Genomic DNA, 26,522 nt, shown 5'->3' with positions numbered 1-26,522 from the left:
GCCATGGAGGATTTGAGCCTCCATTGGCAGGACATCAAAACTTAATAATTTATCAATATTATATTATACAAAGATGGTTATTATTATTATTATTAGTATTATTATTATTATTAGTAGTAGTATTATTATTATGTATAGTATATCATATTATTATTAGTATAGGTATCGGATAGGTGAATGGATGAATGAATGGGATGCCTGGGTCTGGGGCCCTCCGTTGTCGGGCCTGCACGGGTGTCGCCTTGTTGGGGGGTTCCCTCTCTCCGGGCCCGGCTCCGGTCCCCCCCGCTGCCTCTGCGGCGGGGCGCCCCTCTGGTCTTGGAGGGCCACTTTCGTGGGGGACGGGTGCGCCTGCCCGCGTCGGCGGCCGGGGCGGCTCTGTCTCTCCGGGCAGGCTGGCCCCCTGCCGGGTGGGGGTCGTTGGCCTGAAGGGTGAGGGCCTCCTGGCCGCGTGTCCGGCCCGGACCGGGTGGCCGGGGATTGCCTGGGTCGCGGTCCGCCGCCGCGGGATCCCTGGCTGCTTCTTCCCGCGCCGTGGGGGCCCCGCCCTCGGGCCCCCTCGGCCGCCGCCGGGGGGGGGGGGGGGGGGGGGGGGGGACCTCGCAGGCGGTGGGTTGCCTCCCTCCTACTTCTCCCCTCTGTGGGGTTGCCGGTGGCCTGGGTTCCGGGCTCTTCCGTGTCGGCCTCTGGTCTCGCGGGTGGCGGGGTTGCTCCCCCCCCTCCCTCACTATAGATACACTTCAGGTGGAGCTTTGTTTGGTTTAGTACACACACACACACACACACACACACACACACACACACACACACACACACACACACACACACACACACACACACACACACACACATAGTCACTTAGTCACATGCATATACACACACACACACACACACACACACACACACACACACACACACACACACACACACACACACGCAGGATCATATACATACACACACACACACATAGACATACACACTGGCTTGTTCACCTGCATGCTGGCTCTCTAGTTTTTGGGTTTAGGTAGCGGTAGCGATAGCTTAGCTCAGACTGCGATCAGATCTCAAGATTTAGGTCGATTGCTGTTATTGTTTTGGTTGGCTCCGTGCCGGTTTCGTGCTTTGTTTTGTGGTTTTTTGTTGCAGATTTCTAGTGCTTGACGTGTGTCTCCGTGTGTTCCTGCTTCCTGGATTGGCAGTGGATGTCGTCACCCCCCCCCCCCCCCAAAAAAAAAAAAAAAAAAAAAAACACTGGGTTTGTATGTGTATATTTATGTATGTGTACGCATATGTATGCGTATATATATGTATATATATTAAATATAGTAATAATGCACATATATTTACTTTTGGTTTCTACCGTCATGGTATCAATCATTAATATGTGTGCAGACAAGGTGAGAAAAAAAAAAAAAAATGTCCAACTTTAGAGCAGAAATAAACATATTTACAGCGTGATTCAAAAAACCAAGTTGGTCTCAATCTTCCTCTGACGGGAATTAATTTGTTTGTGTCATGCTAGGAGTATTGATATAAGGCAATAAATCTATTTCTAATATTGATTGACAGTCGGCTCAGGCAGTGGCTAGTCATTGTCACTCCCTAATGCTTCGTCCATTTTTTTAAAACTTATGGTCTGACCATATCAAACAGCATGTTTGAACATAATGATTCCATCGGTAATCACATGACTCTGTAATCATATTACATTTGCTGTTGTATGTTTTGGGCCCCCGTGACCCTGCGGAAGATAAAAAAGGTATAGAAAATGGATGGATTGTGGATGTTTTGGGCACTTGGATAAAGAGAGGAGCTGAGCTTTACACTGTTGACCAGTGGGTGGTGACTTTGTTTCAGATGGATGATCCCAGCCAGACCTGCCAGGCCCCAATATTTTGTGAAGGGTTGCTGGGAACGCCGAGCAGATGAAGCTGCCGGAAAGATCTTCAGCTTCCACCTCAAGTACAACCTCAGAGGAGGGGCACACTGAGTCCAAATGGATCATTTTTCATGCTTGCTGACTGGCGCCAGCTGGAAAAAGTTTTCAGTTGACATCCAGGACAAGTTTGCTGTGGTAGCCAGAGAGCTCCTGGGCAGCAGCGCTGTGACGCTTGATAAGAGCCAGCCTGAGTTCCTCCATGCTCATTGTGGGGCTGCTTCAGCGGACATCTGCAACTTTGCATTGGACATAAATTTCTTTTCATATGCATTGCTATTATTGAATTCAAAAAGACCTTGTTTTTTTCAGAAGGTGATTCATTTGGATGTTTGGATGTTTTAATGGTGGGAGGGTAGATTTGTGTGTCAAGTCACCACTCTAAATTGGTAATGAAGTTATAGTTAGATGCAAAGGTAATTATGTGATATAATTTTTAAAACGAAAAAAGAAGAAGAAGAAAGTATGTTTATGTTATCTTCCGGTTGCTGTAACCGGCCCTTTGACACTAACCATAATGCTGATGTGGAGGAGGTGACATGCTCTCGTTTACTAAGTTGTTGTGGCTGAAACCACAGATAAAACAGACACCGTGGGGTTTTCATCCGAGCTTTTTAATTTAAAATCATTTCATGAAACACCCACAGAGCAGGGCATTTTCAAACGGATGGAGGGTACGGTCATAATCAACAGTGGCTCTTTTATTTCTTTTTAAACTTTGCTGATAAGGAGCATTTGTATTTCATACATTTCAAAGGCTTTTATTGGCAAATACAACAGATGTATCCTAATAACTATGATTCACGGTGTTTACCCTCCTTTTTGAAATTGAAAAAAATACTTTTAACCAGTCTAGTGTTGTCCAACTTTTATATTATATGCAGAATTTCAGTCAGTCTTGGATATTATTCTTGGAGAGAAGTGGTGACATGAGCCCTCAGTGCAGAGTCATTCGAAGCCTTCAGCAGTTCATCCCAGAAGTGCTTGAGAGGGTGGAAGACAGAGATCTGTGCAGTTCAGTCCTGTTCTTCCACACCTAAGTCATCAAACCGTCTTTTCGGTCCATGCTTTGTGCACTGTGTTGGAAACATGGAAATTTGGAAACATAGCTTTGTCCAACATGTCTTGGTATGCTGAACCATTAAGATATAGATAAAGAGCCCTGCGATGGACTGGCGGATGAAACAGAACCGTTAGTTAAACTTCAGGCATGTCTTAGGGACATCAAGGACTGGATGTCCAGAAATTTCCTGCTTCTAAATTCAGATAAAACAGAGGTTATCATTCTTGGTCCAGAGCATCTTAGGAAGGGATTAGATGGTGTTGCGATGGCTTCCAGTGCAACTGTGAGAAACCTTGGTGTTATTTTCGATCAGGATTTGTCGTTTAAACCCGTGATTCCCAACCCCCGGTCCCCGGACCGGTACCGGTCCGTAGAGCCGTTACTACCGGGCCGTGGAATGGCTTGTGTTCCGATCATAATTAGGGCTGCAACGACGTTGTCGACAAAAAGCGATAATCAAAATCGTCGGCAATTGTCACCAGACGGTTTTTTCCCAATGGAGTGAGGCATCTCACTTCACTTTAACTCATACAATCTCTGCCGAGAGCCGCGTGTCAGCGCAGCTTTTTTTTTTTTTTTTTTCTTTTTTGCGTCTCCCCGCACCAGACGACTGCGCTCACTGGTCAATACTGCAGATGCTGATCAATGATGAGCAGGGGTCCGTTTCACAAAGCAGGTTTAGTGAAAACTCTGAGTCTGTTAACCCTGAAATGAGGGAAACTGAGTTTTCCGTTTCACAAAGGGAGGTAACTCAAACCAGAGAAAGAGAGGTAACTCTAGCCTGTTTCACAAAGAGAGGTAACTTAAGCTCTCGGTCAGTTACCGTAGTAACAGACGCTCTGAACCTAACCTGGACCAGGTTTATATCAATGAACCTCGAGTTTCTCTGCGTCTCCGCCTCTTTCAGAGACACACGCACATTTGATTTCCTCATTCATTCAGTCAGCAGGCGAGTTTTGGCGAAGTTCTGCCGTCTGTCATTAAAAACAGAGTCAGTATTTTAGAAGTCCATTGTCACGAACATGGCATGTCCTTTTGATGAAGACACAATTGATGAAGGTGCAGAATTAATGCGCAGAGAATTAAATATTCGTCGGGATATGGTTATCAGACCACGTAATACATGTATATTACAGTACATAGTCTCATTACAGGCAAAGCAATATGTGTTAATCCTTTATTTGTTATAATTTTGATGATTGAATTGTTTAATGATTTCATAATATATTCAAATTTTTTGAGATTTTTTATTTGGGGTTTCATAAACTGTGAGCCATAATCACCAAAATTATAACAAAGGCTTGAAATATCTCACTTTGCATGTAGTGGGAAATAATATTTGTTTCACCTTAAGTTGAATTTACTACGAATGAAGTTTTGCAATATATTCAAATTTCCTCCACCTGTATATTATTACATGAATAAATAAGAGCATAATACAGGGGTCTCCAACTCCGGTCCTGGATCCACCTATCCAGCATGTTTTAGGTGTCTCCCTGCATGAATGACAGCAGAAAAGTTGAATAAAATATCTATTTTTCATTGAAGTACCCATCTTTCTCGTGTTTATTATCATTTGCCACATAATTAAAGCAACATCATACTAAATTTAAGAAAACAATTTTTGCATTTTTTTGTCATATAATTTCATCCAAAACTTGTCGAAATGTGTTTCTTTGAGTGGCAGCCCTGTCATGGCTTGGCGGACAATAAGTTCTGGTACCCGACCGGACTGAACAGCGCCATGCACAGGTGCTGTATGCAGGTTAGGTTCAGTCAGCTGCAGAGATGAGCGGACCTCAGCAAACCTCCATAAGCCGTTTCTTTACTAGTTGTTCGAGTAAAAGAAATAGTGATGAACAAGTGGAAAATCCTACCAAAAAGAAAAGCAAAAGCTTTAATCGCAAGTACGACATTATGTATATAAAATACAGATTTGTTGCAACGGGCGATTTGGAGGCGCCAAACACACTTTGTATTTTATGTGGAGAAACGCTCGCCAACGAAGCAAAAGAAGCCATCCAAGCTTCAAAGACACTTAAATACAAAACATCCTTCTCTCAAAGACAAACCAGTGGAAGGAAAAAACGTGACTTCGATTTGCAGAAGCAAGTTTTAAAGGCCACAACATCAGCTAACCTCTCTGATGATAGCCTGCATTTTAAAATGCATTGTTTTTTTCTAAAATGTTTATTAAAATTGACATAAATTGTCAACCGGTCCCTGAGCTTTTTGTTTATACTTCTGCTGGTCCTTGGCACAAAAAAGGTTGGGAACCCCTGGTTTAAACCATATGTCAATCAGGTTTGTAAAATAGCCTTTTTCTATCTCCGTAATATTGCAAAGATTAGGAAAATCCTCTCGCAGAGTGATGCAGAAAAACTAGTTCATGCGTTTGTATCTTCTAGACTGGATTACTGTAATGTGTTGTTAGCAGGATGTCCAAGTAATTTGCTGAATAGGCTCCAGCTGATCCAGAATGCAGCAGCACGAGTACTGACAGGAATTAGCAGGAGAGACCACGTCTCTCCAGTGTTAGCGTCGTTCCATTGGTTACCCGTAAAATTCAGAATCCAATCTAAAATTTTATTACTTGCGTATAAAGCCCAAAACGGCTTAGCTCCGCATTATTTGCAAGACCTGATAGTGCCTTATGTTCCTGTCAGAGCTCTCCGTTCTCAGAGTGCAGGTTTACTCGTAGTTCCTAGAGTATCTAAATGTAGATTTGGAGGGCGGGCGTTCTGCTATCAGGCACCACTACTATGGAACCAACTTCCAATCTGGGTTAAGGGGGCTGACACCACCTCCACCTTTAAAACTAAACTTAAAACATTTCTGTTTAGTAAAGCCTATAGTTAGTGTTTAGTAAACCTCTAGCTGGTGTTGGTAAATCTCTAGGTAGTGTAAACTTTAGTGTGTCAGAGTCGCTCCTGTGGTTTCTTGTGCTGGCCCCCCCTTCTCCTCCCTTTTTTCTCTCTTTTGTCCATGTTGCAGCATCCTTTGCCGGACACCGGAACCTGCAGGTGGTCGTGGGTGGCTTGTAGCTTGCATTACGGAGCACAAGTCTTTCCCCGACCCTGCACCCCAACCTGGGACTTGCTGATTGGGCCGGAGCTTCGGGAGCTGCGTGCTGGCCTGCGGTCCCCACCCCTGGTCATCCCGTTGCTGGCCCCCCCTTCTCCTCCCTTTTCTCTCTTTTGTCCTGCAGGTGGTCGTGGGTGGCTTGTAGCTTGCATTACGGAGCACAAGTCTTTTCCTGACCCTGCACCCCAACCTGGGACTTGCTGATTGGGCCGGAGCTTCGGGAGCTGCGTGCTGGCCTGCGGTCCCCACCCCCGGTCATCCCGTTGCTGCTTCCACCTGCCTGCTGTGCTGTTGCCGTCCCTGACCCACCCTCGGCAGGAGGGTCCCCCCTGATGAGCCTGGTCCTGCTCAAGGTTTCTTCCCTCCTAAAGGGGAGTTTTTCCTTGCCACTGTTTGGCTTAAGGTTTTTCTCCCACTAGGGGAGTTTTTACCTGCCATTGTTTATGTAATAACTGCTCGGGGGTCATGTTCTGGGTATGGGTCTCTGTAAAGCGTCTAGAGACAACTCTGTTGTATTAGACGCTATATAAATAAAATTGAATTGAATTGAATTGAATTGGCGACCTGTCCAGGGTGTACCCCTGGCTTTCACCTGTAGTGCGCTGAGGGACCTCGTCCAAATCCTGAAAAAACCCCACACCATCATCCCTCCTCCACCAAGCTTCACAGGTTGCACAATGTCAAGCAGATAATATTCTCCCTGCCAAACTCAGATGCACCCATCTGTCTTTCAGACACAGAAAATTGATCCACCACTCCACAGAACAGGTTTCCCCTCCCCTGAAGTCCAGTGTCAGAGTACTTCACATCACTCCATCTGACACTTGGCGTTGAACTTGCTGATATGAAGCTTGCATGTAGCTACTTGGCTGTAGAAACCCTTTCCTGTAACAATGCCCCAGGCCTTCTTACTAAAGAAGATTACAATTATGCAAATACTACTTAATTATTTACTGGTGTAAGGTACAATAACATTCCCAAACAGCCTGTGTATATGCACAATGATCCCATTTTGTCCCCAACCAATATAGAGATCCTCAAACAAAAAACCCATATCCCTGATCTATGCACAGTTTTCCCATTTTCAGTTCCAGGAGAGGAAAATCAAACTCACCCCCCACAAATCAAACGGTCCAGTGGAAAAAAGGGTCAGAGTAATAATCCACTCCTCGACAGGTCACCAGTCCACCACAGGGCCCGTCATCCCTAGTGAAGGGAAATCATAAGGCTTCAGGGTACCAAGGCATTCTGGACTAAGCTACGTTTCTGATGAATGTCTTTCATGAAAGTTTGAGTGAATACATTTAGGGGATGTTTTTTTATGAAATCCATCCATCAATTATCTACACCCACTCATTCCATTTCACAGTCAGGGGGTCCGCTAGAGCCTGTCCCAGCTGTCGTCAGGCAAAATCTGGAGGTATACCCAGGACAGATGGCCAGTCCTGCACAGGCTGGACAATCATAAATGCAGCAGTGCGGTGGGGCTCGCATCTCCACTCTCCCCCAGGACAACTCTGGGTTTTGGTTGTTTTGGTTGGTCTTTCTGTGTGGAGCTTTCAAGTTTATGTCATGGTCACAGTTTCATGTTTTTTTTTTACTGTGTACTGACTCTCCTGTCGTCTGGATCCTGCCACCCTCATCAGCCTCCTTCCCTTTACCTGTGCTTCCCCAGCCCTGCTCCACACCTGGTTTCCCTCATCAGCAGTTCCCCTCATATACCGGCCCATTTCCACCTTCTAGTTTGCCAGATTGTCGTGTGTTTTTGCCTCGCTTTCCAGCCTTCCTGTTCTGTCCTGTTTCTGCCTGCCTGCCTGCCTGCCTGTGACCCTGCATGACCCCTGGTTTTTTGGATTTTGCCTGCCCCTTCGGATTGTTTGCCTGATCTGCCTGACTACCCGGTTTTGACCCCTGCCTGCCTGGGACCTGATTAAAGCCTCTTGGACTCTGATTCTGCCTGGTGTTGTGCATTTGGGTTCTCTGTCCTGTCTGAGCCGTGACAGTACAATCTGGCCAAAAGAATGAACTGTGACCATGACAGTTTAGCCTAATGTGTTTGCAAAGGTTAACTGGTAGTATTAAATAACAGTAGCTGTGAGTGTTTATGCCTTTCTGTCTCCGTGTAAGCCCTGTGTGGGATTCCCATCCTGAACACAAGAATCGAACATGGTTTCATGAGAGAATAGCCAAAATTTGTGGGAAACATACTAAACTTCTGGCATATTTGAATTAATTCTGGAAAACTTGGCTTTCACATATGGTCAGATTGCCTGGCATTTATGTGTGGATAGAAATACACGTTCATGAATAACACACAAGCTAATTTCTTCATTTGTGAGTCTTGTTTTTAATTTTCTTCATACTTTTTTCTTAACTTCAACCACATGGACGCCAGGATCTCCTGAGACAATTCCTTCACTTTCTTTCACTCTCTGTGTGGCGCTGGCATGACGTTTTGTTCGAGTCTTTGCCAAGAGGAGACAATTATCGCCTCAGCTCCCCCGTCCTCTCTACAACACTCACATCGTCTGTTCTGTAATGCTGGAATATCCTCTACCTACTGTAAAAACATCAACATTTCACTGATTGTGATCAGCTCTGAAGTGCTGGTGCAGGTGGTTCTAAGTGTTGGGCTTCAGTCCTGGATAAATATCCACAAAGACACACATGGCCATTGGCAGCCCAGACAAAAACACACAATCCAAAGAGGAGAATGAGGATTCACCCTCTATCCACCACTGCCACATCACAGCCAAGATTTAATATCGCATAACCAGCCAGCAGCTGCCATGGCAACCTTCCCTCCCCTCCTTGTACGTGTCCCATTGTCCCAGAGTTGTAATAATCCGAGATGTCTCTGGCTCACTTTCATTTTTTGTGCTTCTTTGATGTAGAGGCTGTGATTTGACCCATTTCCCTGACACCCAGGTATCAAAACTCCTGATTTGCAGCAGGCCTGATACATGTCTGATGAATCCCTTCCAACCATTTCTTTTTCCTTTCTTGTCATTCAAAGAAATGACAAGAGAGTAGGATTAAAAAGCCTTCTCTAAATGAGTTTCACTGCTTCCATTCCTGTCAAAGGTTATTAACAGGGAAATAAATGAACCAAGAGCAGTTTTCTAGTCCTCTCTGCAGCTTTTGACATGGTGAATCATGTCATCTTAGCGTCTGTATTCTGTTAGATGGAGTTGATGGGGATCTCGGGGATGGGACACTTTTAGATACGTCTCCAGGTAACAAAATATCATGGCAAAAGAAAATGTCATAATCCCATCGTCTCACCACTGGGGTAGCGCAAGGCTCAGTACTGGGACACCTTTTCTGCCATAGCCATCCAGTCACATGACTTTTTCATATCACATTTAGGCAAATGATTGTCATTCCCACCAGACAACCCCAGTGTTTCATCACAAATCTCAACTAGTCTATCTAGACATTTCAACATGAATGAAGGAATATCCCCTTCAGATAACCTCAGAGGTTGTAAGCAACTTGATGCCATGATGGTTGACTACTTGTCCCAGTTTTTATTTATCATTACCAGCAAGAAAGTCCCACAAATATCACTTTCGCTGCAGATTTCTTTCTCCTTTCCTGTGCGCCAGGTGTTTTCCCTTTCCTTGTATCTCATGTTCGAAGCGCTGTCTTTTGGGTTTATGCAGCTTATTTGCTCTCTGTCTTGTCCTTTTACTATAGTCCCTCCTGCTGGGTGTCTTGCTTAAATGGGTTTGAATAAAACCACCTTGCAATCTGGAAGAAGTGAAGCATCTATGGAGGTTTGAGTACACCAAATATACTGTCACCCTGCAATGTTCCCAGTCAGATCCAGACCAAATCTGTGTGCTGGTCTCCGACACAGGGGCTTTGATAACATCAGAATGGATCGCGCCGTTGGCTCTGACCAACATGTGGCTCTTCACGGGCGGCCGGCAAGGCTTTGGTCCTTAACAAACAGCTTTGAGAGTGGCTCTAGACTTTTAGTCTTGTTTGTTTGCTCTGGATTTCAACGTGAGTTAAGGTTTGTTCCAAGAGTTGATTCGTAGAATTGTCCTCTGCAGTTTCTTTTAACCAGGCTTGGGACCACCACTGCTGGAGGACACCTCTTTGGAGGAGCCATGACCCTTGGCCCTGGGCCCTATAGTTTTACCCTGCTCCAGCAGCTTAACAAGTACAAAGAAGTACAGGATTAAATAGGATAAGAGGACTGGAGAGAGGATGAAGCAGAAAAACAGACTGTGTGTGTTCCTTCACTGTTCTGTTGTTTGTTCTGCCTCTTCAGGGAGCTAGGCGATCTAAAGGAGGAGGCTGGGTAAAAGGGTGGTGGCTTCGGCTGGCAGCTTGTTGGAGTTTTAATTAGTCTGAGTAATCAAAAGATGATTGTGAAGGAGGTAGGGAGAAATAAAAGCAGGCCTCGGAGAGAGGGGTTCTGCTGTTTGCACAGCCAAAGCTCAAGAAGTCAGAGGAAGGCCTGGAGATTCTCTTGGGACTCAAAGATGGCTGCAAGCAGGGAGAAATCTCAGCCATCAATCAGATGTGTTAATTTATTCACCTTCTGGGGGTTTGGTTTCCCTTGAAACACTCTAAGAGGATGTTGATGGACAAAGATGAAACGCATCCTTTTAAGATTTCCTGAAAAATGTACACATCTTCAAATCATTAGAAGCATGAAACCACAAACACGATACGTGTATCGTGTTACACCAGTGTTGTTATTGGTGCTGAAACGGGGACCAGTTTTTGTCTTTCCAGTAGCTGCTGGTTGCAGAAAATCTACATGAATGTGGCCAATGTCCGTGCCCTGAGGTCTGTTTCATAGCCAGTGTTCAGTTCCAGCTATTGTTGCGAGGGTCAAGGTCAGAGCCGGGCGGGAGAGATGAGGTTCCACAGTGTTGTGGGGAGACACTTCCCCGTGACTTTGAGCAAGCGAGCCCTGTCACGCTGAAATGTTGGTGAGGTGACAAAGCTAATAATATACGTGTTTAGGCAGTTGATGCACGCTAACACTTGCTGATATGGACAATTTAGAGTCAGGCACCTGCAGTTTTGTCTTTTCCTTCTTTGCATGTGGACCCCTTTTAAATTACAGTTTGAACTGTCAGGTGTTTGGACTGACATCACTGACTGATGACAGCTGCTGCTAAAAGGAGGCCTGAACTGCCTGCATGCCACGAGTCAATGCTGTTTAGTTCTTTCCTGTACTGTTGATATTGCATCAATTTTTAATCTTTGCTATGCAAATGTACCTAATTGTCCTTCTGGGCCTAATTTAGTTCTACTTTATTTTTTGTTCTGCTGGGATACTTGCTATTTCTCTGCAGTCATCTGTCTGTTTTTGCAGTTCTTCGCCTGTTTGTTCTTCATTTAGTTAGTTTTCATGGCTTCTAATTTTATAATTGATTGGTGGACTCCAAGAACCTTTATTTTATTATTTAAGGCTCTTTTGTTTATTTGGCATTTTTTGCATTCTAGACCCTCACAAAGTTTAATTTGTGACACCTTAGTGGTGAAGATTGTAGAACAATATTTATTCAAGGTGCAAGTCAAGTAGATCATCCTTCAAAACTGGCTATTTAATCTCCACTCCCAACCACGCATTGAAGTGTCCTCAGGCAGCATACTGTTACAACATGTTATAACACATAGTTGTAGAATGAAGGGCCTCCCGTAACGGTCTTAAAGTCCCCGCTCTGATGTGATTGAACTCTCCACGGCAGACGCAGAGAACATATTTAACATCTTGCTGCAAACGCTGAAGGTTCAAGCTCTTCAAGAAATAAAGTCCGCCCTGTCCTGTTTTATTTCTTGGATGGTTATTAATTATCAAAACTGTCTGTATTGTTTTCATGTGAACTGAGATTTTGATTGCAAACTCCTTTTTGCCATTACAGAACCAAGAACTCAAACACAAAGGACTTAAAAGGGTTAAAAAAGATGGTTCTATGCAAGAGATTATTTTGATTTCAGATATCTGGTTGTCTTCATCGGTGCCAGTTTTCTTTTTTTTGTTTTTTTTTTGCTTTTATTTTCTTCCAGAGACTTTCCTATCGTTGCATATTTGTTCTCTGTGTCACCTGATGTGTTGTGACCAGCTCGGTCTTTGTTTTGGCTCATAAAACTCTAACCTGATGATTTTTCAGTGCAGTCAGATTCACAGATTCCTCTAATCTAATAAAAAAAAAACACTTGTGTTGTTCATAAGGTAACTGGTTTCCAAACAAACCCGACTCTCCAAAAGGTAGATATACAGGACTTGCAGTGACCTCCACACTAAGTGAATAAGTCCTCACCATCTGCGAGCTGCCCACCTCATCAGTATACTGTGGTAAAAAAAAAAGGTCTTCATGCAGAAACTGGAGACAGAGTAGAACAGCCTGACGCCCAAACCATAACAAGCTTAGCTTCAGCCAATCCCCTACATGACGGGGTTTGTGCTTGTGCACATGAAGTGGGAGAAGTGGGAAAAGGCTTAGGAGATGGATTCCTGGTGGGAGGAGGAGGGAGGAGCTAGCGCTCTGTGTTTTATTTTTTGTTTCAAGTATCAACAGATGTGATGTCATCCAGAAATCCCTCACTCTGCCTTTGATGAATCTAGGTTTCCTGCAGGTCATTTCCGGCTGAAGTGAATTAAATTGATTGTTGTTAATTATCATTCATTTCGTAAAACTCTTGATAACTCTTTATTTTAGCTTCCTGCTAATAATAAAAGTTGGCTCTAATGAGGTTTTGTGTCTGTCCTCAGGTTATTTACCACTAAGTGCAGCGGGTGTCTGGAGAAAATTGCCCCCACGGAGTTGGTAATGCGAGCCCTGGACAGCATTTACCACCTGGGCTGCTTCTGCTGCTGTGTCTGCGAGCGCCAGCTCTGCAGAGGAGACGAGTTTGTCCTGAAGGAGGGCCAGCTGCTGTGCAGGAGCGACTACGAAAGGGAGCAGGAGCTACTCAGCACAGCCAGTCCAGACAACTCAGGCTCAGGTAGGACCACAGGGTCATTACTTCAACTGAATACTTCAGCACCTTGATAAAAATGACCATTATGACCATTATTCTTCCAATAAATGGTAAAATCACTCAATTACAGCAATTCTCACAGTTTCTATGAATTTTTTCTACATTTCATAGAACATAATTTATTGGAAAAGAGAATTCATTCGAAGTTAGATGAGACACTGCTGTCACCTTAAAGTAACAGTTGATGAAACACAAGAACGATGTTGAGGCCATTTGTGTCTGGCGACAGATAAAAGTGAGGATGAGGATGTGAGGTCAGAGAAGCAACATGCAGCAACTAAAGGCAGTGATGACAGCAAGGATTCACGCCGGCCTAAACGACCACGCACCATCCTCACCACCCAGCAGAGGAGAGCCTTCAAAGCCTCGTTCGAGGTCTCCTCCAAACCATGCAGAAAGGTGAGTGGAAGGATGATCTATTCTATATAAGAGTTAAGTTAGTTATTTCACTCCAGTTTAGTTTTTACGAAGTATAAGACTATTCATCGACCGTTTAAAGTACTTCAATTAACGTACCACCAAAAAGACACGTGAGAAACACACCATTTAAAGGGGACCTATTATGAAAAACACGTTTTTTCTTGTTTTAACATATATAAAGTGGTCTCCCCTCACCCTGCCAGCACAGGGGAGACAAAATACCATGAATTTCTGCAAGCTCTCTGACCCCCGCCGGACCGAGTCCCCCAGTGTCACGTGGTTTTTTTGAGCCGATGAAAATCTGCTCCCGTCGTGACGTCACGACGGGAGCAGATTTCCATAGGTTCAGCCTCCGCTGCTGAAACCACGCCCACAACCAGCTCTCTCCGCTGCTGGAGCGGTCCTTTCATTGAGCCAGTCGGACGCGGCGCCGCGGCAGAGCGGATCCGGGTTAAATCATCCAGGTTCCCGGGTGGTTTGGGAGCTGGGTCCTCGGGGGTCTGTCCCAGGCTGGACCAGCTTCACCCTCCGAGATTTTCAGGCAAATCTGTCGGTTTGATCCCCTGTAACGGGCGATGCGCAGCGGATGCGCTCCGGAGCGGATCTGTGCGCCCGTCGTGGGATTGCGGCGCCCGTCGCGCAGCATCCGCTGGGCAGATCCGGCTGAAATTCCGCTGGTCGGTCCCCGGGAGTCCCTGCTACCAGTCCAGGCCGGTTCCTGCGGTCCCGGCCGGTCAGAACCGGTCAGATTCCCCCGTTAAAGCCGCGGTGATGCGCGCTGCTCGCTCCCGGGCGCCCGGCGTGGCTCCGGGGCCAGCGTTCAGCATCCGCCGGGCAGATCCGGCTGAAATAGTGCATGAATGTTATTTATATACAACTCATATTTTATTTTTTTAACAATAAAGTTTCCATTTGTGAAAATTCAGTGTTGTGATAATTTACAGGCTTGGGCTGCTCTGGCGGAGCAGGTTAATGCTCCTCCCCTGCTACACGTCATTCGGGGGGCCAATCAGCACAGAGCCTCATTATCATACCCCCCCCCCCTTCCCTAAAAGTGAGGCGCAGAAAAAGAGGTTAGAAGAGGTAAAACTAGAGACATGGCCCACAGGCTGGATTTCTGATTTATGTAGAAAAAACAAGCTTTAGATTGTTTTTAAGACATTCAAGGCCTGTTTAAAATATACATTAAATGCCATAATAGGTCACCTTTAAGTCACAACCTTTATTGATGAGATGGTTGTGGCTTCCATGTGTGTGTTACGTGCCAGCATCTTGCACTATTATGAGCTGGATTGTCTCTGGTGCATTTGCCAAATGTTCTCTGCCAATGCCAAACAATTTATTTTTAGCTCCTGGTACCCCCAGTTCCTACCAATCAAGTGTCAATCAGGCACCTTGACATGTGGAGGAACGTTATGTTCAGCGATGAGTCCAGATTCTGCTTACGGCAGTTGGATCGTAGGGTCAAAGTGTGGAGAAGATGCGGAAAACGCTGTGTTGATTGCTGCACTGATAGAGTAATATCTTCTAGGTGGAAGCAGTGTGGAGGTAATCTCAATGCAGAGACATAGAGATGAGATTCTGCAACCAGTGGTGATCCCATACCTCCACAGTCTGGGACGCAACTCTATCCTTCAATGACAACACTTGCCCCCACAGAGTGGGTTTATTAGAGACCACGTCCAGAATGTGGGAGTGGAGAGGGTGGAGACGTGCCAGCCGTTCTGACCTCAACCCCACTGAACACTTGTGGGATCAGGTTGGGCGTCCTGTTCGTGCCTGAGTGACCAACACAACCATGTTGGCTGACTTGGGACTTGGTTGAGGAATGGGATGCCATCCCACAGCAGTGTGACCAGGCTGATCACCAGCATGAGGAGGAGGTGAAAAGATGTTGTGGCTGTGTTTGGTTCTTCACCACACTACTAAGGCTCCGGTTTGTTAAATGGATCAATTGTAAAATTTCCAATATGTTTCTTCAAAGTTCAATCATCCAAACAAGGGTCAAAGTTGTTTGGCATTGGCTTTGAAGAAAATCTTTTTGCTGTTCTTGGGGACTGGGCTCTTCTGGACCAAGATCTCTGATGTTGTTTCTGGGATCTGCTGGAGCCAACCCCAGCTTGGAGGACACAGCTCCAAGTGCTCCAAACACTGAGCCACCAATTTAAGTTGGATGTTGCGTTTTGAAGTTTTCCAAAGGTCCCACATCCTCTGAATATATACATTCAGTACTGGACCTTGTTCACACAGCAGTCCTCCACGACCTGTTGTGAAACAAATGCATTTGCTCTACTGATGGCCAAGAAAGTCAAACCAAATTTGCTGAATCGGGGTCCAACTTCCCTCACAATAAAAAAAAATGTAAACATCTTGAAAACAAAGGCTAAATACTTAGTAGGAAGAAAAAGATGATCCACTGGGATGGAAAACATGCTCCATCCTTGTTGTGCAGTTGTAAACTTCTGCTTTTATGATGACCATTGAAGCTCAGGCTGCTGCCAAAAGAACGCGACTATACAAGAAGCTTCACTCTGGATGATGTCATAGAGAGTTTCTGGTTGAACAAACTTTGGAAAAGAGGGTATTTTGTGAAAGCTGAAATATGGTTTTACCTTCTCTTTTTAACTTAGGGTCATATCTAAGATGGCAGTTCCTCACAATAACACTGTAGATAAATCAGAGAACACTGGAAAGCAGAGTAAGGTAATTAGTGTGGTATCTACCTTGTTCATAACTATAGGTTATGACTTTAACTCTTGTGACGTGCAGGTGAGAGAAACGCTGGCTGCAGAGACTGGACTCAGCGTCCGTGTGGTCCAGGTCTGGTTCCAGAACCAGAGAGCAAAGGTCAGTCAAGTTCAACCAACACCATACCTGAACCATACCATGTACCTGTGTGATGTTTCATGGCCGCACAAAGCAACAGTAAAGGCCCATCAAGATTAACCTGACGTTGCCTTCAGATGAAAAATGTGGTCACATGACCCTCATTTTATATTAGTGGCCTTTCAGAGTTTACCTTGAAACCAGGACCTGACCTCTTTCTACCAAAAATATCTGATCCTTCATCAGTTAAGTCCAGAGGATCAATCATTCATAATCTGCTGTTTGATCTGCTTATTGGAGTTTGAATGGAAAAGCTTTCTACAATCTGACCAGCAACAGCGTCTTTTACCCCAGTCATCATATGACTAACATTTTATAATTAGTGGTATTAAATGTGATGTATAAATACAAAGCTGAATCAGAAACATAGAAAAGAAGATCTCAAATATATAAGAATACACCGTTTTAAGCAGTGCTCCTCAAAGAAAGACTAGGAGGGATTTCCATATTTTTCTATATATGTTCAATAATATAATGTGTTTTGATGCCGATGCTTTGGTTGTTCCAGCTAAAACCTTTATTCTTCCACACTTTGTGCTTGTGTGACCAATATAGCTTTCAGGATGAATTTCTTTTATTAAAATAAATAAATAAGGTTGTACCCTCTCTAACCAATCTATTGGTTTAAAGTAAAAATATAATAAAAATCGTTTGATAATTAATAATACATTAAAATTCAATCTCAGACACATAACTCTTATATACTGTACATATATGTATATAAATATATATTTACACATATAGGCTACATGAGTGTGAGTAGGTATATCTCAAATAATATAAAATTTAAAAATGAAAATGAAAACTAGTGTCATTGTTGTAATTATTTGTAATGAGTTTATGTGCATATCGGATGCTCTGCTGTCGAGGTTGGACCTCATCTCTCGTCTCTCGTCTCATTTCATGTTGCATTTCTGACTTTTGCACAGAATTTAATGTTTTAAATATTTGACTTGGAGAAGGCAGACAAGTAGTTATTATTTAGTCTGTGTCTCCACGGTAACTGGCTGTTCTTCACACCCCAAACTCCCGCTGTGTGTATTTATTTACAGATGAAGAAGTTAGCCCGTCGACAACAGCAACAGCAGGAGCAGCACAGCAGCCAACGGCTCGGCCGAGGTGAGCATCCTTCATCTGCAGCGGTCAGCTGCTCGCTCACGTCACCAAATCAGAAACAGTATTTATGGGCTTCAGCAGCCTGGACTCCGTCCATTCTAATTACAGGGACAGTGATCACTGACGGCAAAGTATTTTATGAATTATTTGAAGAAACAGCTTGAAATATGACATTTATTATGAGAACAATAAACAGAGGACAGCCACTCGGTAAACACTCCCAGTTTTGTCGGCTTTAGGATCCTGTTGCAAAGCTGGAGCGACATCTCTGCTGGCAAATATCAGTTCTCCCGTTTTCCGATCTGTAAAGCGGGAGCTGTGATCCCCGCTGCAGCGTCGCTCCTCATGCCTCATGGGCTTGTTGCCAAGTCGGATATGAGCAGACAGTTTAGATAAGTGTCTCGCTGCTTTGGCAAGGAGCTTCCTGGATCTGTGCAGGGACTTCCAGCATGTCAATATTGGCAGTGCGGCGGTGTTTATGATCGCGGAAGCTGCTGCTGATAAGCAAATGAGATGAGCAAACCAGCAAATGTTTGAGGCTGATGTTGGTATAGGACGGAGCCTCGTGAATAACAGATCAAGCAGCCACTCAGTTTACATATCTATTATACATCTTATACAAAAAACAAACAAATAAAAGGAAGGGATGTGGTGTTTCTTTTTACATTAATAGGGATCCTTGAACTCAGTCCGGAGCAGAATAGGCAAGTATCCTTACTAAACAAGTAAGCAGCTTATTAAATAAGAACAAAAAAAGAACGAAACTACTGTTAAAACACAGAAAATCCTGATTTCCACTTAAAAGACCTTGTATATTTGTCTGGTTAGACCAGTGATCTCAGACAAAATACTACAGGAGAGCCACTTAAAAAAAAAAAAAATTGAAAATAGTGCCAGAACCGTTTACTAAATTTCTTCATTTTGTGTTCACTCTGTGCCTCTTCATCCATTTCTCTAATTTTATTATTTTGATTGTTCAATGGATATGCTTGCTTCCACCTGTGTGTATGGATGTCTGGTAGATGCCTGCAGCCCCCCCCCTCCGACCGCCTCAGGGTCTGCTCTCTACACCTGTTTATATAGCGGTCTCTGTCGTCCACCAGCTAACCGTTGTGTCTATGTCTCTCCTCTCTCTGTTCTTCATCCTCCCTTTCCTATCTCTCTTTTTTGCTCTCCCCGGCTGGTCTTCATCAGGAGGGTCCCCCCTTATGATCCAGGTCCTGGTCCAGGTTTCTTCCCTCCTAAAGGGGAGTTTTTACCTACCCTTGCTTATGTAATAATTGCTCGGGGGTCATGTTCTGGTCTCTGGAAAGATGCCGGAGACAACTTGTGTTGTAATAGACGCTATATAGATATAATTGAATTGAAGTTAACTGAATATCACACTAAACAGCAGTGTTGCCACATCAGTTGTGATTTCCATCTTTATAATCCAATGAAAAATAAACAGTGAGCTTATATCTATGTCGTCCTCCAATCACTTAAAATTATCCTAAATTTGCCCTCTAAAGATTTGCCAGTGCAAGGCATGGTGGAGCACTTAAACCAGCAGCTTTAAGGTTAGTTTAGAGGGAAGAGATGTTGGGATGAGATTAAACTGTAGATTCCTGAACAGAAGGGGATGTTTGGCCTGTAAGGGGTTTTCTATGTCAAGAGAAGGATTTTAAACGGGATCACTAATTCAAGAAGAAGCCGATTGAAAGTTAAATTTGGGAAATATGAACTTTCCTGTTAATCCTGCAGCGAAACTCTTCCTGCAACACTTTACGTCTAGTGCCAGTGCTTACTATAAGCACTGGCTGCCCACAAGGCAGTGTTCTTTCACCCTTGCTTTTTTCTCTTTTTACTAATGAATTTGCACTAAATGAAAGGAACTTTAAATTGATCAAATACGCAGACGACATGGCCTTAGTTGGTCTGCTGCAGAGAACAGATCCCTCTGGTGAGGCTTTCTATCTTAGCCATATTAATGCCCTTGAAGCTTGGTGTCAAAAAAGCCAGCTAGTGATCAATGTGTCCAAAACAAAGGAGCTGCTTCTTTGCACTAAGCAGGATCTGACATTGAAGCCAGTTACACTGCATGGTCAACCTGTTGAAACAGTGGAAACTTTTAAATATCTTGGCACAGTTCTTGATTGTCAGGTGAGTTTTATTGAAAACACAGTTTTTATTTTTAAGAAATGCTCTCAGAGACTCAATCTCCTTAGAAGATTGAGCTGTCTTGGTGTTAGCCCAAAAATCTTGGAGCTTGTGTACACCACACACATTGAGAGTGTCCTAACTTTTCATATCTCTGCTTGGTTTGGTCACTTGAACGTTAAGTGCAAGAACAAACTAAACAGGATTGTGACAATGGCGAGCAAAATTGTGGGAAAACCCCTTAAGCCACTTAGCCACCTTTACAGTGAAAGGACAAGGAGAAAGGCCGGGAGAATTGTGGCAGACAGCTCTCATCCTCTTTCTAGACACTTTGAACTTATGAAGTCTGGGAGGCGCTACAGAGTTCCTCTGGCCAAAGGCGCCTTCAGAAAATCTTTTATTCCCAATGCAATCAGTTGTCTTAACTCTAAAAAGTGACCAATCCACAGACTCTGATGAACTGTATCATTTCTACTTTTTATTTCTATTTTTATTCTTATTTATCTTTTTACTTATATGTTAATTGTACCTCTGTTGTTCTTATGTACATGTATGTATGTATGTTGTTGTCCTAGAGCTGTCTGTTTTTTAGAGATGTTTGTTTTTTGGTGAGCCAAAGACAATTTTCCACCTCTGGTGGACAATAAAGATGTATTCTATTCTATTCTATTCTATTTTACGTCACCTGGAGACAATTCACTGTCATTTTAGGGCAACCTCATGTACCAGCAGGAAACAAGAAGGAATCCAAGTCTTTATGTCCCAGACACATTCTTGTAGTCCAGCTAATTAAATGGGGTTAACTACCTTCCTGGAAACATCTAGCTGAGTATCATGGAAGCTCTTCAATTAATACATTATTTTAACAAATAAAGAATGTACTGTACATATCCCTAAATGATGAAAATATGCAGTTGATTAATCATCAAGTTATAAATACACAAATCAAATGTTCAATAAATACACTGTTTTGTTGTGAATTAACTGAAGGTCATTTTAGCCGCTCAAAGCTAACAAACTCCCTCTTCTTTCTAGCAATGGCCACCAACACCTAGCTACCCAAGTCACATAGCAACAGGCTTGATTGACAGGCCAGCCAGACAGCAAAGATATAAAACAATACAACAAATGCAGAATGAGCACGAGAAATGATGAAACAACACATCAAATAATAAATGAGTTTCATTCATTAGACATTCTGATTTATTACTTCAATCTGACACAAAAACAAAAGAGTAGCCTATTAGCTGTATAGCAATGAAACTGATTGCCATGCTGCTCAGTAATAGGACGTAACGCAAGCAGATGGAGTGAGATGTAAGGGTCCAAATAAAGAATCCTGTGGAACTACATAACGAAGAGGAATCTATCAGATACAATACATATGAGTCAAACCAGATGGATGCGGTTCCTGCCTTTACTCTCAAAAAAACATTCAATCCTCTGAAGTTGATCAATAATATCAAATGCAGCACAGAGGTCTAACAAGACAAGTATCAAGCCCACTTTTGGAGGACCTGAGGAGATTCTTGGTAAACTTCACCAGTGCCAGTTCAGTACTAATGAGATTTACCGGTAGGTGGATTTTTTTCAATGCAAATAAACATTTACAAGCTGTAAATGTTTCAAATAAATAAACATGAGATTGGATACATTAATGTTGTTAGCTAACACTCTTTGATCATGGTATATTTTTGTAGCTACAAGTGAAAACTGGCAAGATGCACAATGACTAACACTGGTCTTAATTATTGTTTGTGCAAACATTAGATATTTAGATGTCAAGCATGTGGCTTGAATGAACAACTATCTGGTATTGAGTAAAATTTAAAATGCAGATGACAGAAAAATAAAATCCCACCACTGCATAGCTGCACAACATTTAGGGCCAAATCCACAAAAGGATTGCGCGGCTTTTGCGGCCGTGAGACAAAAAGAGAGCGTCTAATTCACAAAGCACCGCAAAGGGCGAATTGCACCACAAACTGCGCTGCCAAGCAAATAGTGTCATGGTGCGCCTGTGCCATTTGCATGCATGTAAATTAGGTAATATTCATACATTCGGCGCAAAATTGCCCCCTTTCTATGCAAGTAAGCCTCATTGCAAAAACCGTCTAATTCACAAAGGCCAGACGCAAAAATAGTGGAGCAAATACCGTCTTTTCGAAGCGTGTATTAACTGCGCGCAAACTCACTCCTCACTCCCGCTCTGTCTCTGTTTCTCTCTCTCTTCAATATAATTCAAGCCTGTGTGATACTGAATGATATTAAGGGTGAAATCTATAATCAGACATAGGGATGCCCCGATACCGATACTGGTATCGGTATCGGGGCCGATACTGCCCTCATATTCTCGTACTCGTACTCGCAAAAATCCTCCGATACCACGCACCGATATTTGAAGTTACTGGTTAGCGCCGCTAGGGGGAGACGTTTAGCCGGCCTGCGGCTCCCCGGGCCTGGCAGCCTGGCTGAGCAGCAGCAGCAGCTCTGAGGCTGTAGGTGCTGTTCCATGTTTCAGTAAATTATATCTTCCTTAATTATACAAACTGGACAAATCTTACTCACAGGGAACTTTATTAAACACTCCACGTAACTCACAGTACGACATAAACAATCCCATTGTTACATTCCGGTTAGCCGTTAGCCGCGTTAGCCCCATTAGCCGCATTAGCCCCGTTAGCCGCGCCGACAGCCTGCAGTCTTGCTTCTGTCGTCGTCCCTTATTTTGAAATATGTCCACCCTGCTGACGTCCTGCTTACATTAATTGTCACTATCTTGCCTGAAAACGGCACTAACCAGACTGTAAGAATGGGATTGTTTATGTTCTTCTTCTTCTTCTTCTTCTTCTCTGTTTTATTGGAGGATCGCAACCAACTTTAAGGTGCATACCGCCACCTACTGTACAAGAGTGTGTAAAATCATTTCATTTAGCCTGTTTTTTAAATTCTATTTGATTGTTTATGTTGTTTCCAGAGGTGGGTAGAGTAGCCAAAAATTGTACTCAAGTAAAAGTACTGTTACTTCAGAATAATATGACTCAAGTAGAAGTAAAAAGTAGTCATCCAAATAATTATTTGAGTAAAAGTAAAAAAGTATTTGGTGAAAAAACTACTCAAGTATTGAGTAACTGTTGAGTAACATCTGAAGTACAAAATAATCATCTTCAGGCAAATTAAATCAATAAAATAAATAAAAAATAAAGAATAGCTAAATTAAATTAAATTAATCTTAAAGTAAATTCAAGTACTTTAATAAATAATAAAATAATAACAGAATAAAAAAATAAATTAAGCACAAGTAGCACAAAATTTCAAGCCTTTGTATTTTTCTTTTTTAACCAGGCAGAACTAGAACAAGCCCATGAACTCATAGAAACTGTGTGTATTTTGAGTCTGTGTAAATGTGACAAAACATGCAAAAACAAACATTTTTCCCAAAGAATCACTCAGTGATGTCATGAGATTGACGCGTACGTGGATAAAAGGGATAAAAGAAAAGTAACAGCTCAATGTAGCCTACCTGGCCGAGTTTTGTTTAAAATTGAATTTCTGTTGCAAATAAAACCTGCTTTCCAATTCATTGCATTTTTCATTGCATTTTTGGCCTAGTTATTTTTGTGGTAGAAGTATCGGATCGGTACTCGGTATCGGCGAGTAAACAAATTAAAATACTCGTAGGCTACTCGTACTTGGTGTGAAAAAAATGGTATCGGGACATCCCTTGTAGACAGTCAGATCAAGTGGGGTTGTGGACTTATCTCGGATTTAAAAATAAAAATAACAGGACGGACCTCAGGATTCATCCATACAGTAAGGGGCTGCTTTATTACAAACAATTCGTAGCTTAAGAAAACTCAAATATCCTATCTCAAAAAATTTGAATATTCTGGGAATCTTAATCTTAAACTGTAAGCCATAATCAGCAATATTAAAATATTAAAAGGCTTCCAATATTTCAGTTGATTTGTAATGAATCCAGAATGTATGACATTTTTGTTTTTTTTAATTGCATTACAGAAAATAAAGGACTTTATCACAATATTCAAATTTTCTGAGACAGTCCTGTAAACTGCTGGCGTGGTTGTGCTTGAACCACTTCCGAATATCCATCGTATAACGGAGCAGCAGAGAGCAGCGTCTTGCTGGTGCAGGAAACTGCTGGAAGCATGAGTGACGGACACTGGCTGATTTATGGTTCCGCGTTGCACCAACGCAGAGCTTACGGCGTGGGATACGCGGGGACGCGAACGTATGGTGCGAGTCGCCGCGTACCCTACGCCGTAGGCTACGCCGTCGATTTAACGTGGAACCATAAATCAGGCTTAACAAGCGCGCATTTGTCAGTTTTCTTTTCGTCTTTTCAACTGAGCATGCAAACACATAAACTGAGGGTGCAATGCATGCTTATGCACCCTCGTAGAAATGGGCCTGCTGGAAACAGCTCCGCTCACTTACTCAGACAAGGGAAAATTGCACTCAGCTGCAAAACTTTATGGGCGTGTTTGCGCCGGCATATCATTACAGCGTGAATAGGTTGTGAATATAGTTGTGAATAGGACCTTAAAGGGCAAATTGCGGGGGCAAATTGCGGGCGCAAATGCGGCGCAATTCACAGCGCTATTTGCGGGCGCAATCTATTCTTTGTGGATTTGGCCTTAGTGTGTTAATATGTTTAACTGGTATTAAGAGACGACGGGTAATTTGGGAGAACTCCACAAACACAAGACGAATTAAAGCTGCAAGCAGCGATGAACGGGCCCTCACAACCTTGTGCACGTTCAGGCTGCAGTGGAAGCTTGTATGACTTGATGTAGATTCTTCAGGCCTGGACACTTAGCGGTTGACACTACCCACGACTCTCTATGTCAAACCATTAAAAAGTTATGGCAGAAAGTAGGAACTATCAGATATTGACCAATCAGATGAAGGGCCGTGGTTAATTTGCAGCAATTATGTTCAAGGACTCAAAACTGAGTCCGATGACACCACCCACGAGTCTTTATGTCAAACCATTCAAAAGTTATTGCAGAAAGTTGGAAGTATCACATATCGACCAATCAGAAGAAGGGGCGGCACTAATTTGCACCAATTAAGGTCAAGGAGTCAAAACCGAGTCCGATGACACCACCCACGACTCTCTATGTCAAACCATTCAAAGGTTATGCCAGAAAATAGAAACTATCACATATCGACCAATCAGATGAAGGGGGGGCGCGCTTTTTGGCATCTAGCGTCGTCACGGTAACGCTTTTGAAAGCGAAAAATAATGCGCGTTGTCGCAGGATGGAGACGCATATTTTGATGTATAACACACCTGGGTGCACGTTACGGTTCGGGCCATATTAACTGCCGAAGGAATGGCATAAATTGCGCCAAAATTACGCGGTTAATTCAAAATGTTCAAAATGGCTGACTTCCTGTTCGGTTTCGGCCATGGCGCCAAGAGACTTTTCTTTAAGTTGCGACATGATACAGGTGTGTAGCGATTTTCGTGCATGTATGTCAAACCGTATTGTGGGGCTGGAGGCACAAAGTTTTTTCTGTCTGGACCAATCAGATGAAGGGGGGTGCGCTTTTTTGCGTCAATCGTTGCCACGGTAACGTTTTTGACTGAGAAAAGTAATGCGCGTTGTCACAGGATGGAGACGCACATTTTGATGTACAATTCAATTTCGATTCAATTCAATTCGTTTTTATTTATATAGCGTCTAATACAACAAATGTTGTCTGTAGACGCTTTCCAGAGATCCAGAACATGACCCCCGAGCAATTATTACGTAAACAATGGCAATGTACAGTATAACACACCTCGGTGCACGTTACGGTTCGGGCCGTATTAACTGCCGAAGGAATGGCATAAATTGCGCCAAGATTACGCGATGAATTCAAAATGTTCAAAATGGCCGACTTCCTGTTTGGTTTCGGCCATGGCGCCAAGAGACTTTTCTTTAAGTTGCGACATGATACAGGTGTGTACCGATTTTGCATGTATGTCAAACCGTATTGTGGGGCTTGAGGCACGAAGTTTTCTAGGGGGTGCGGTTGAGCCATTTTACCACGCCCATTAATGCAAACCATTAAATATCAAATTTTTCGCCAGGCCTGGCTTGCGTGCAAAATTTGGTGACTTTTGGGGCACGTTTAGGGGGGCAAAAATGCCCTCATTTTGTCGGAAGAAGGAAAAAAAGAAAAAGAAAGAACGAGAACATCTCCTACAGATACAATAGGGCCTTTGCACTGTAAATGCTCGGACTCTAAATATGTTTATGTTGGAATATGTGCAGGTTGAACTCTCGCTCTTGGCCTGTCATTCTTACAGAGGTGATATCAGGCTGCATGGAGGGTCTGCTCCGCCCCTACCCAGGACCTCTAGCTCCAGGTCAGCACCAGCTGGTCTCCATGGAGCACGGCGTATACAACATCGACCCCTTCCAGCAGGGTCTCACCCCGCCACAGATGCCCGGTGACCACATGAACCCCTACGGTTAGCACTGTGCTGCTTGTGTCGACATTGTTCTTAATGTTATTTTGTATTTCTGTGGTTACCGCCCACTTCATATTAGTCTCCAACAGTTTGCATACACTGCAAAAACTCAAAATCCTAACAAGAATATTTGTCTTATTTCTAGTTAAAATGTTTTTTTTTAGTAAAAAAAAATCAACCATTTTCACCTGATTCAAGAAGATTTTCACTTAAAATAAGTAGAAAAATCTGCCAGTGGAACAACATTTTTTTGCTTGTAATGAAAAGATAAATCTTGTCCCACTGGCAGATTTTCTATTTATTTCAAGTGAAAATGTACTTGAAACAGGTGAAAATTTTCAAATCAGTTATTTTTCTGGTGATGACTCTTGTTTTAATTG

The 26,522-nt window shown here is 43.2% G+C and overlaps 1 protein-coding gene across 1 annotated transcript in view; it reads left to right on the top strand.

The window, feature by feature from the left end:
* LOC133454776 (LIM homeobox transcription factor 1-beta-like) overlaps positions 1-26,522 on the top strand; it is a 61,055-nt gene that overhangs the window by 34,055 nt on the left and 478 nt on the right. Inside the window, exons 3-7 of the mRNA XM_061733499.1 lie at positions 12,826-13,058; positions 13,324-13,493; positions 16,284-16,361; positions 17,453-17,519; positions 25,978-26,142. Coding sequence (XP_061589483.1) covers positions 12,826-13,058; positions 13,324-13,493; positions 16,284-16,361; positions 17,453-17,519; positions 25,978-26,142 — 713 coding nt within the window. The remainder of the gene's footprint in view (positions 1-12,825; positions 13,059-13,323; positions 13,494-16,283; positions 16,362-17,452; positions 17,520-25,977; positions 26,143-26,522) is intronic.

The sequence above is a fragment of the Cololabis saira genome, chromosome 11, assembly GCF_033807715.1.
Source record: "Cololabis saira isolate AMF1-May2022 chromosome 11, fColSai1.1, whole genome shotgun sequence".
Lineage (NCBI taxonomy): Eukaryota > Metazoa > Chordata > Actinopteri > Beloniformes > Belonidae > Cololabis > Cololabis saira.
The sequence above is the reverse complement of the archived record's forward strand: the minus strand, read 5'-3'. Positions and strand labels throughout refer to the sequence as shown.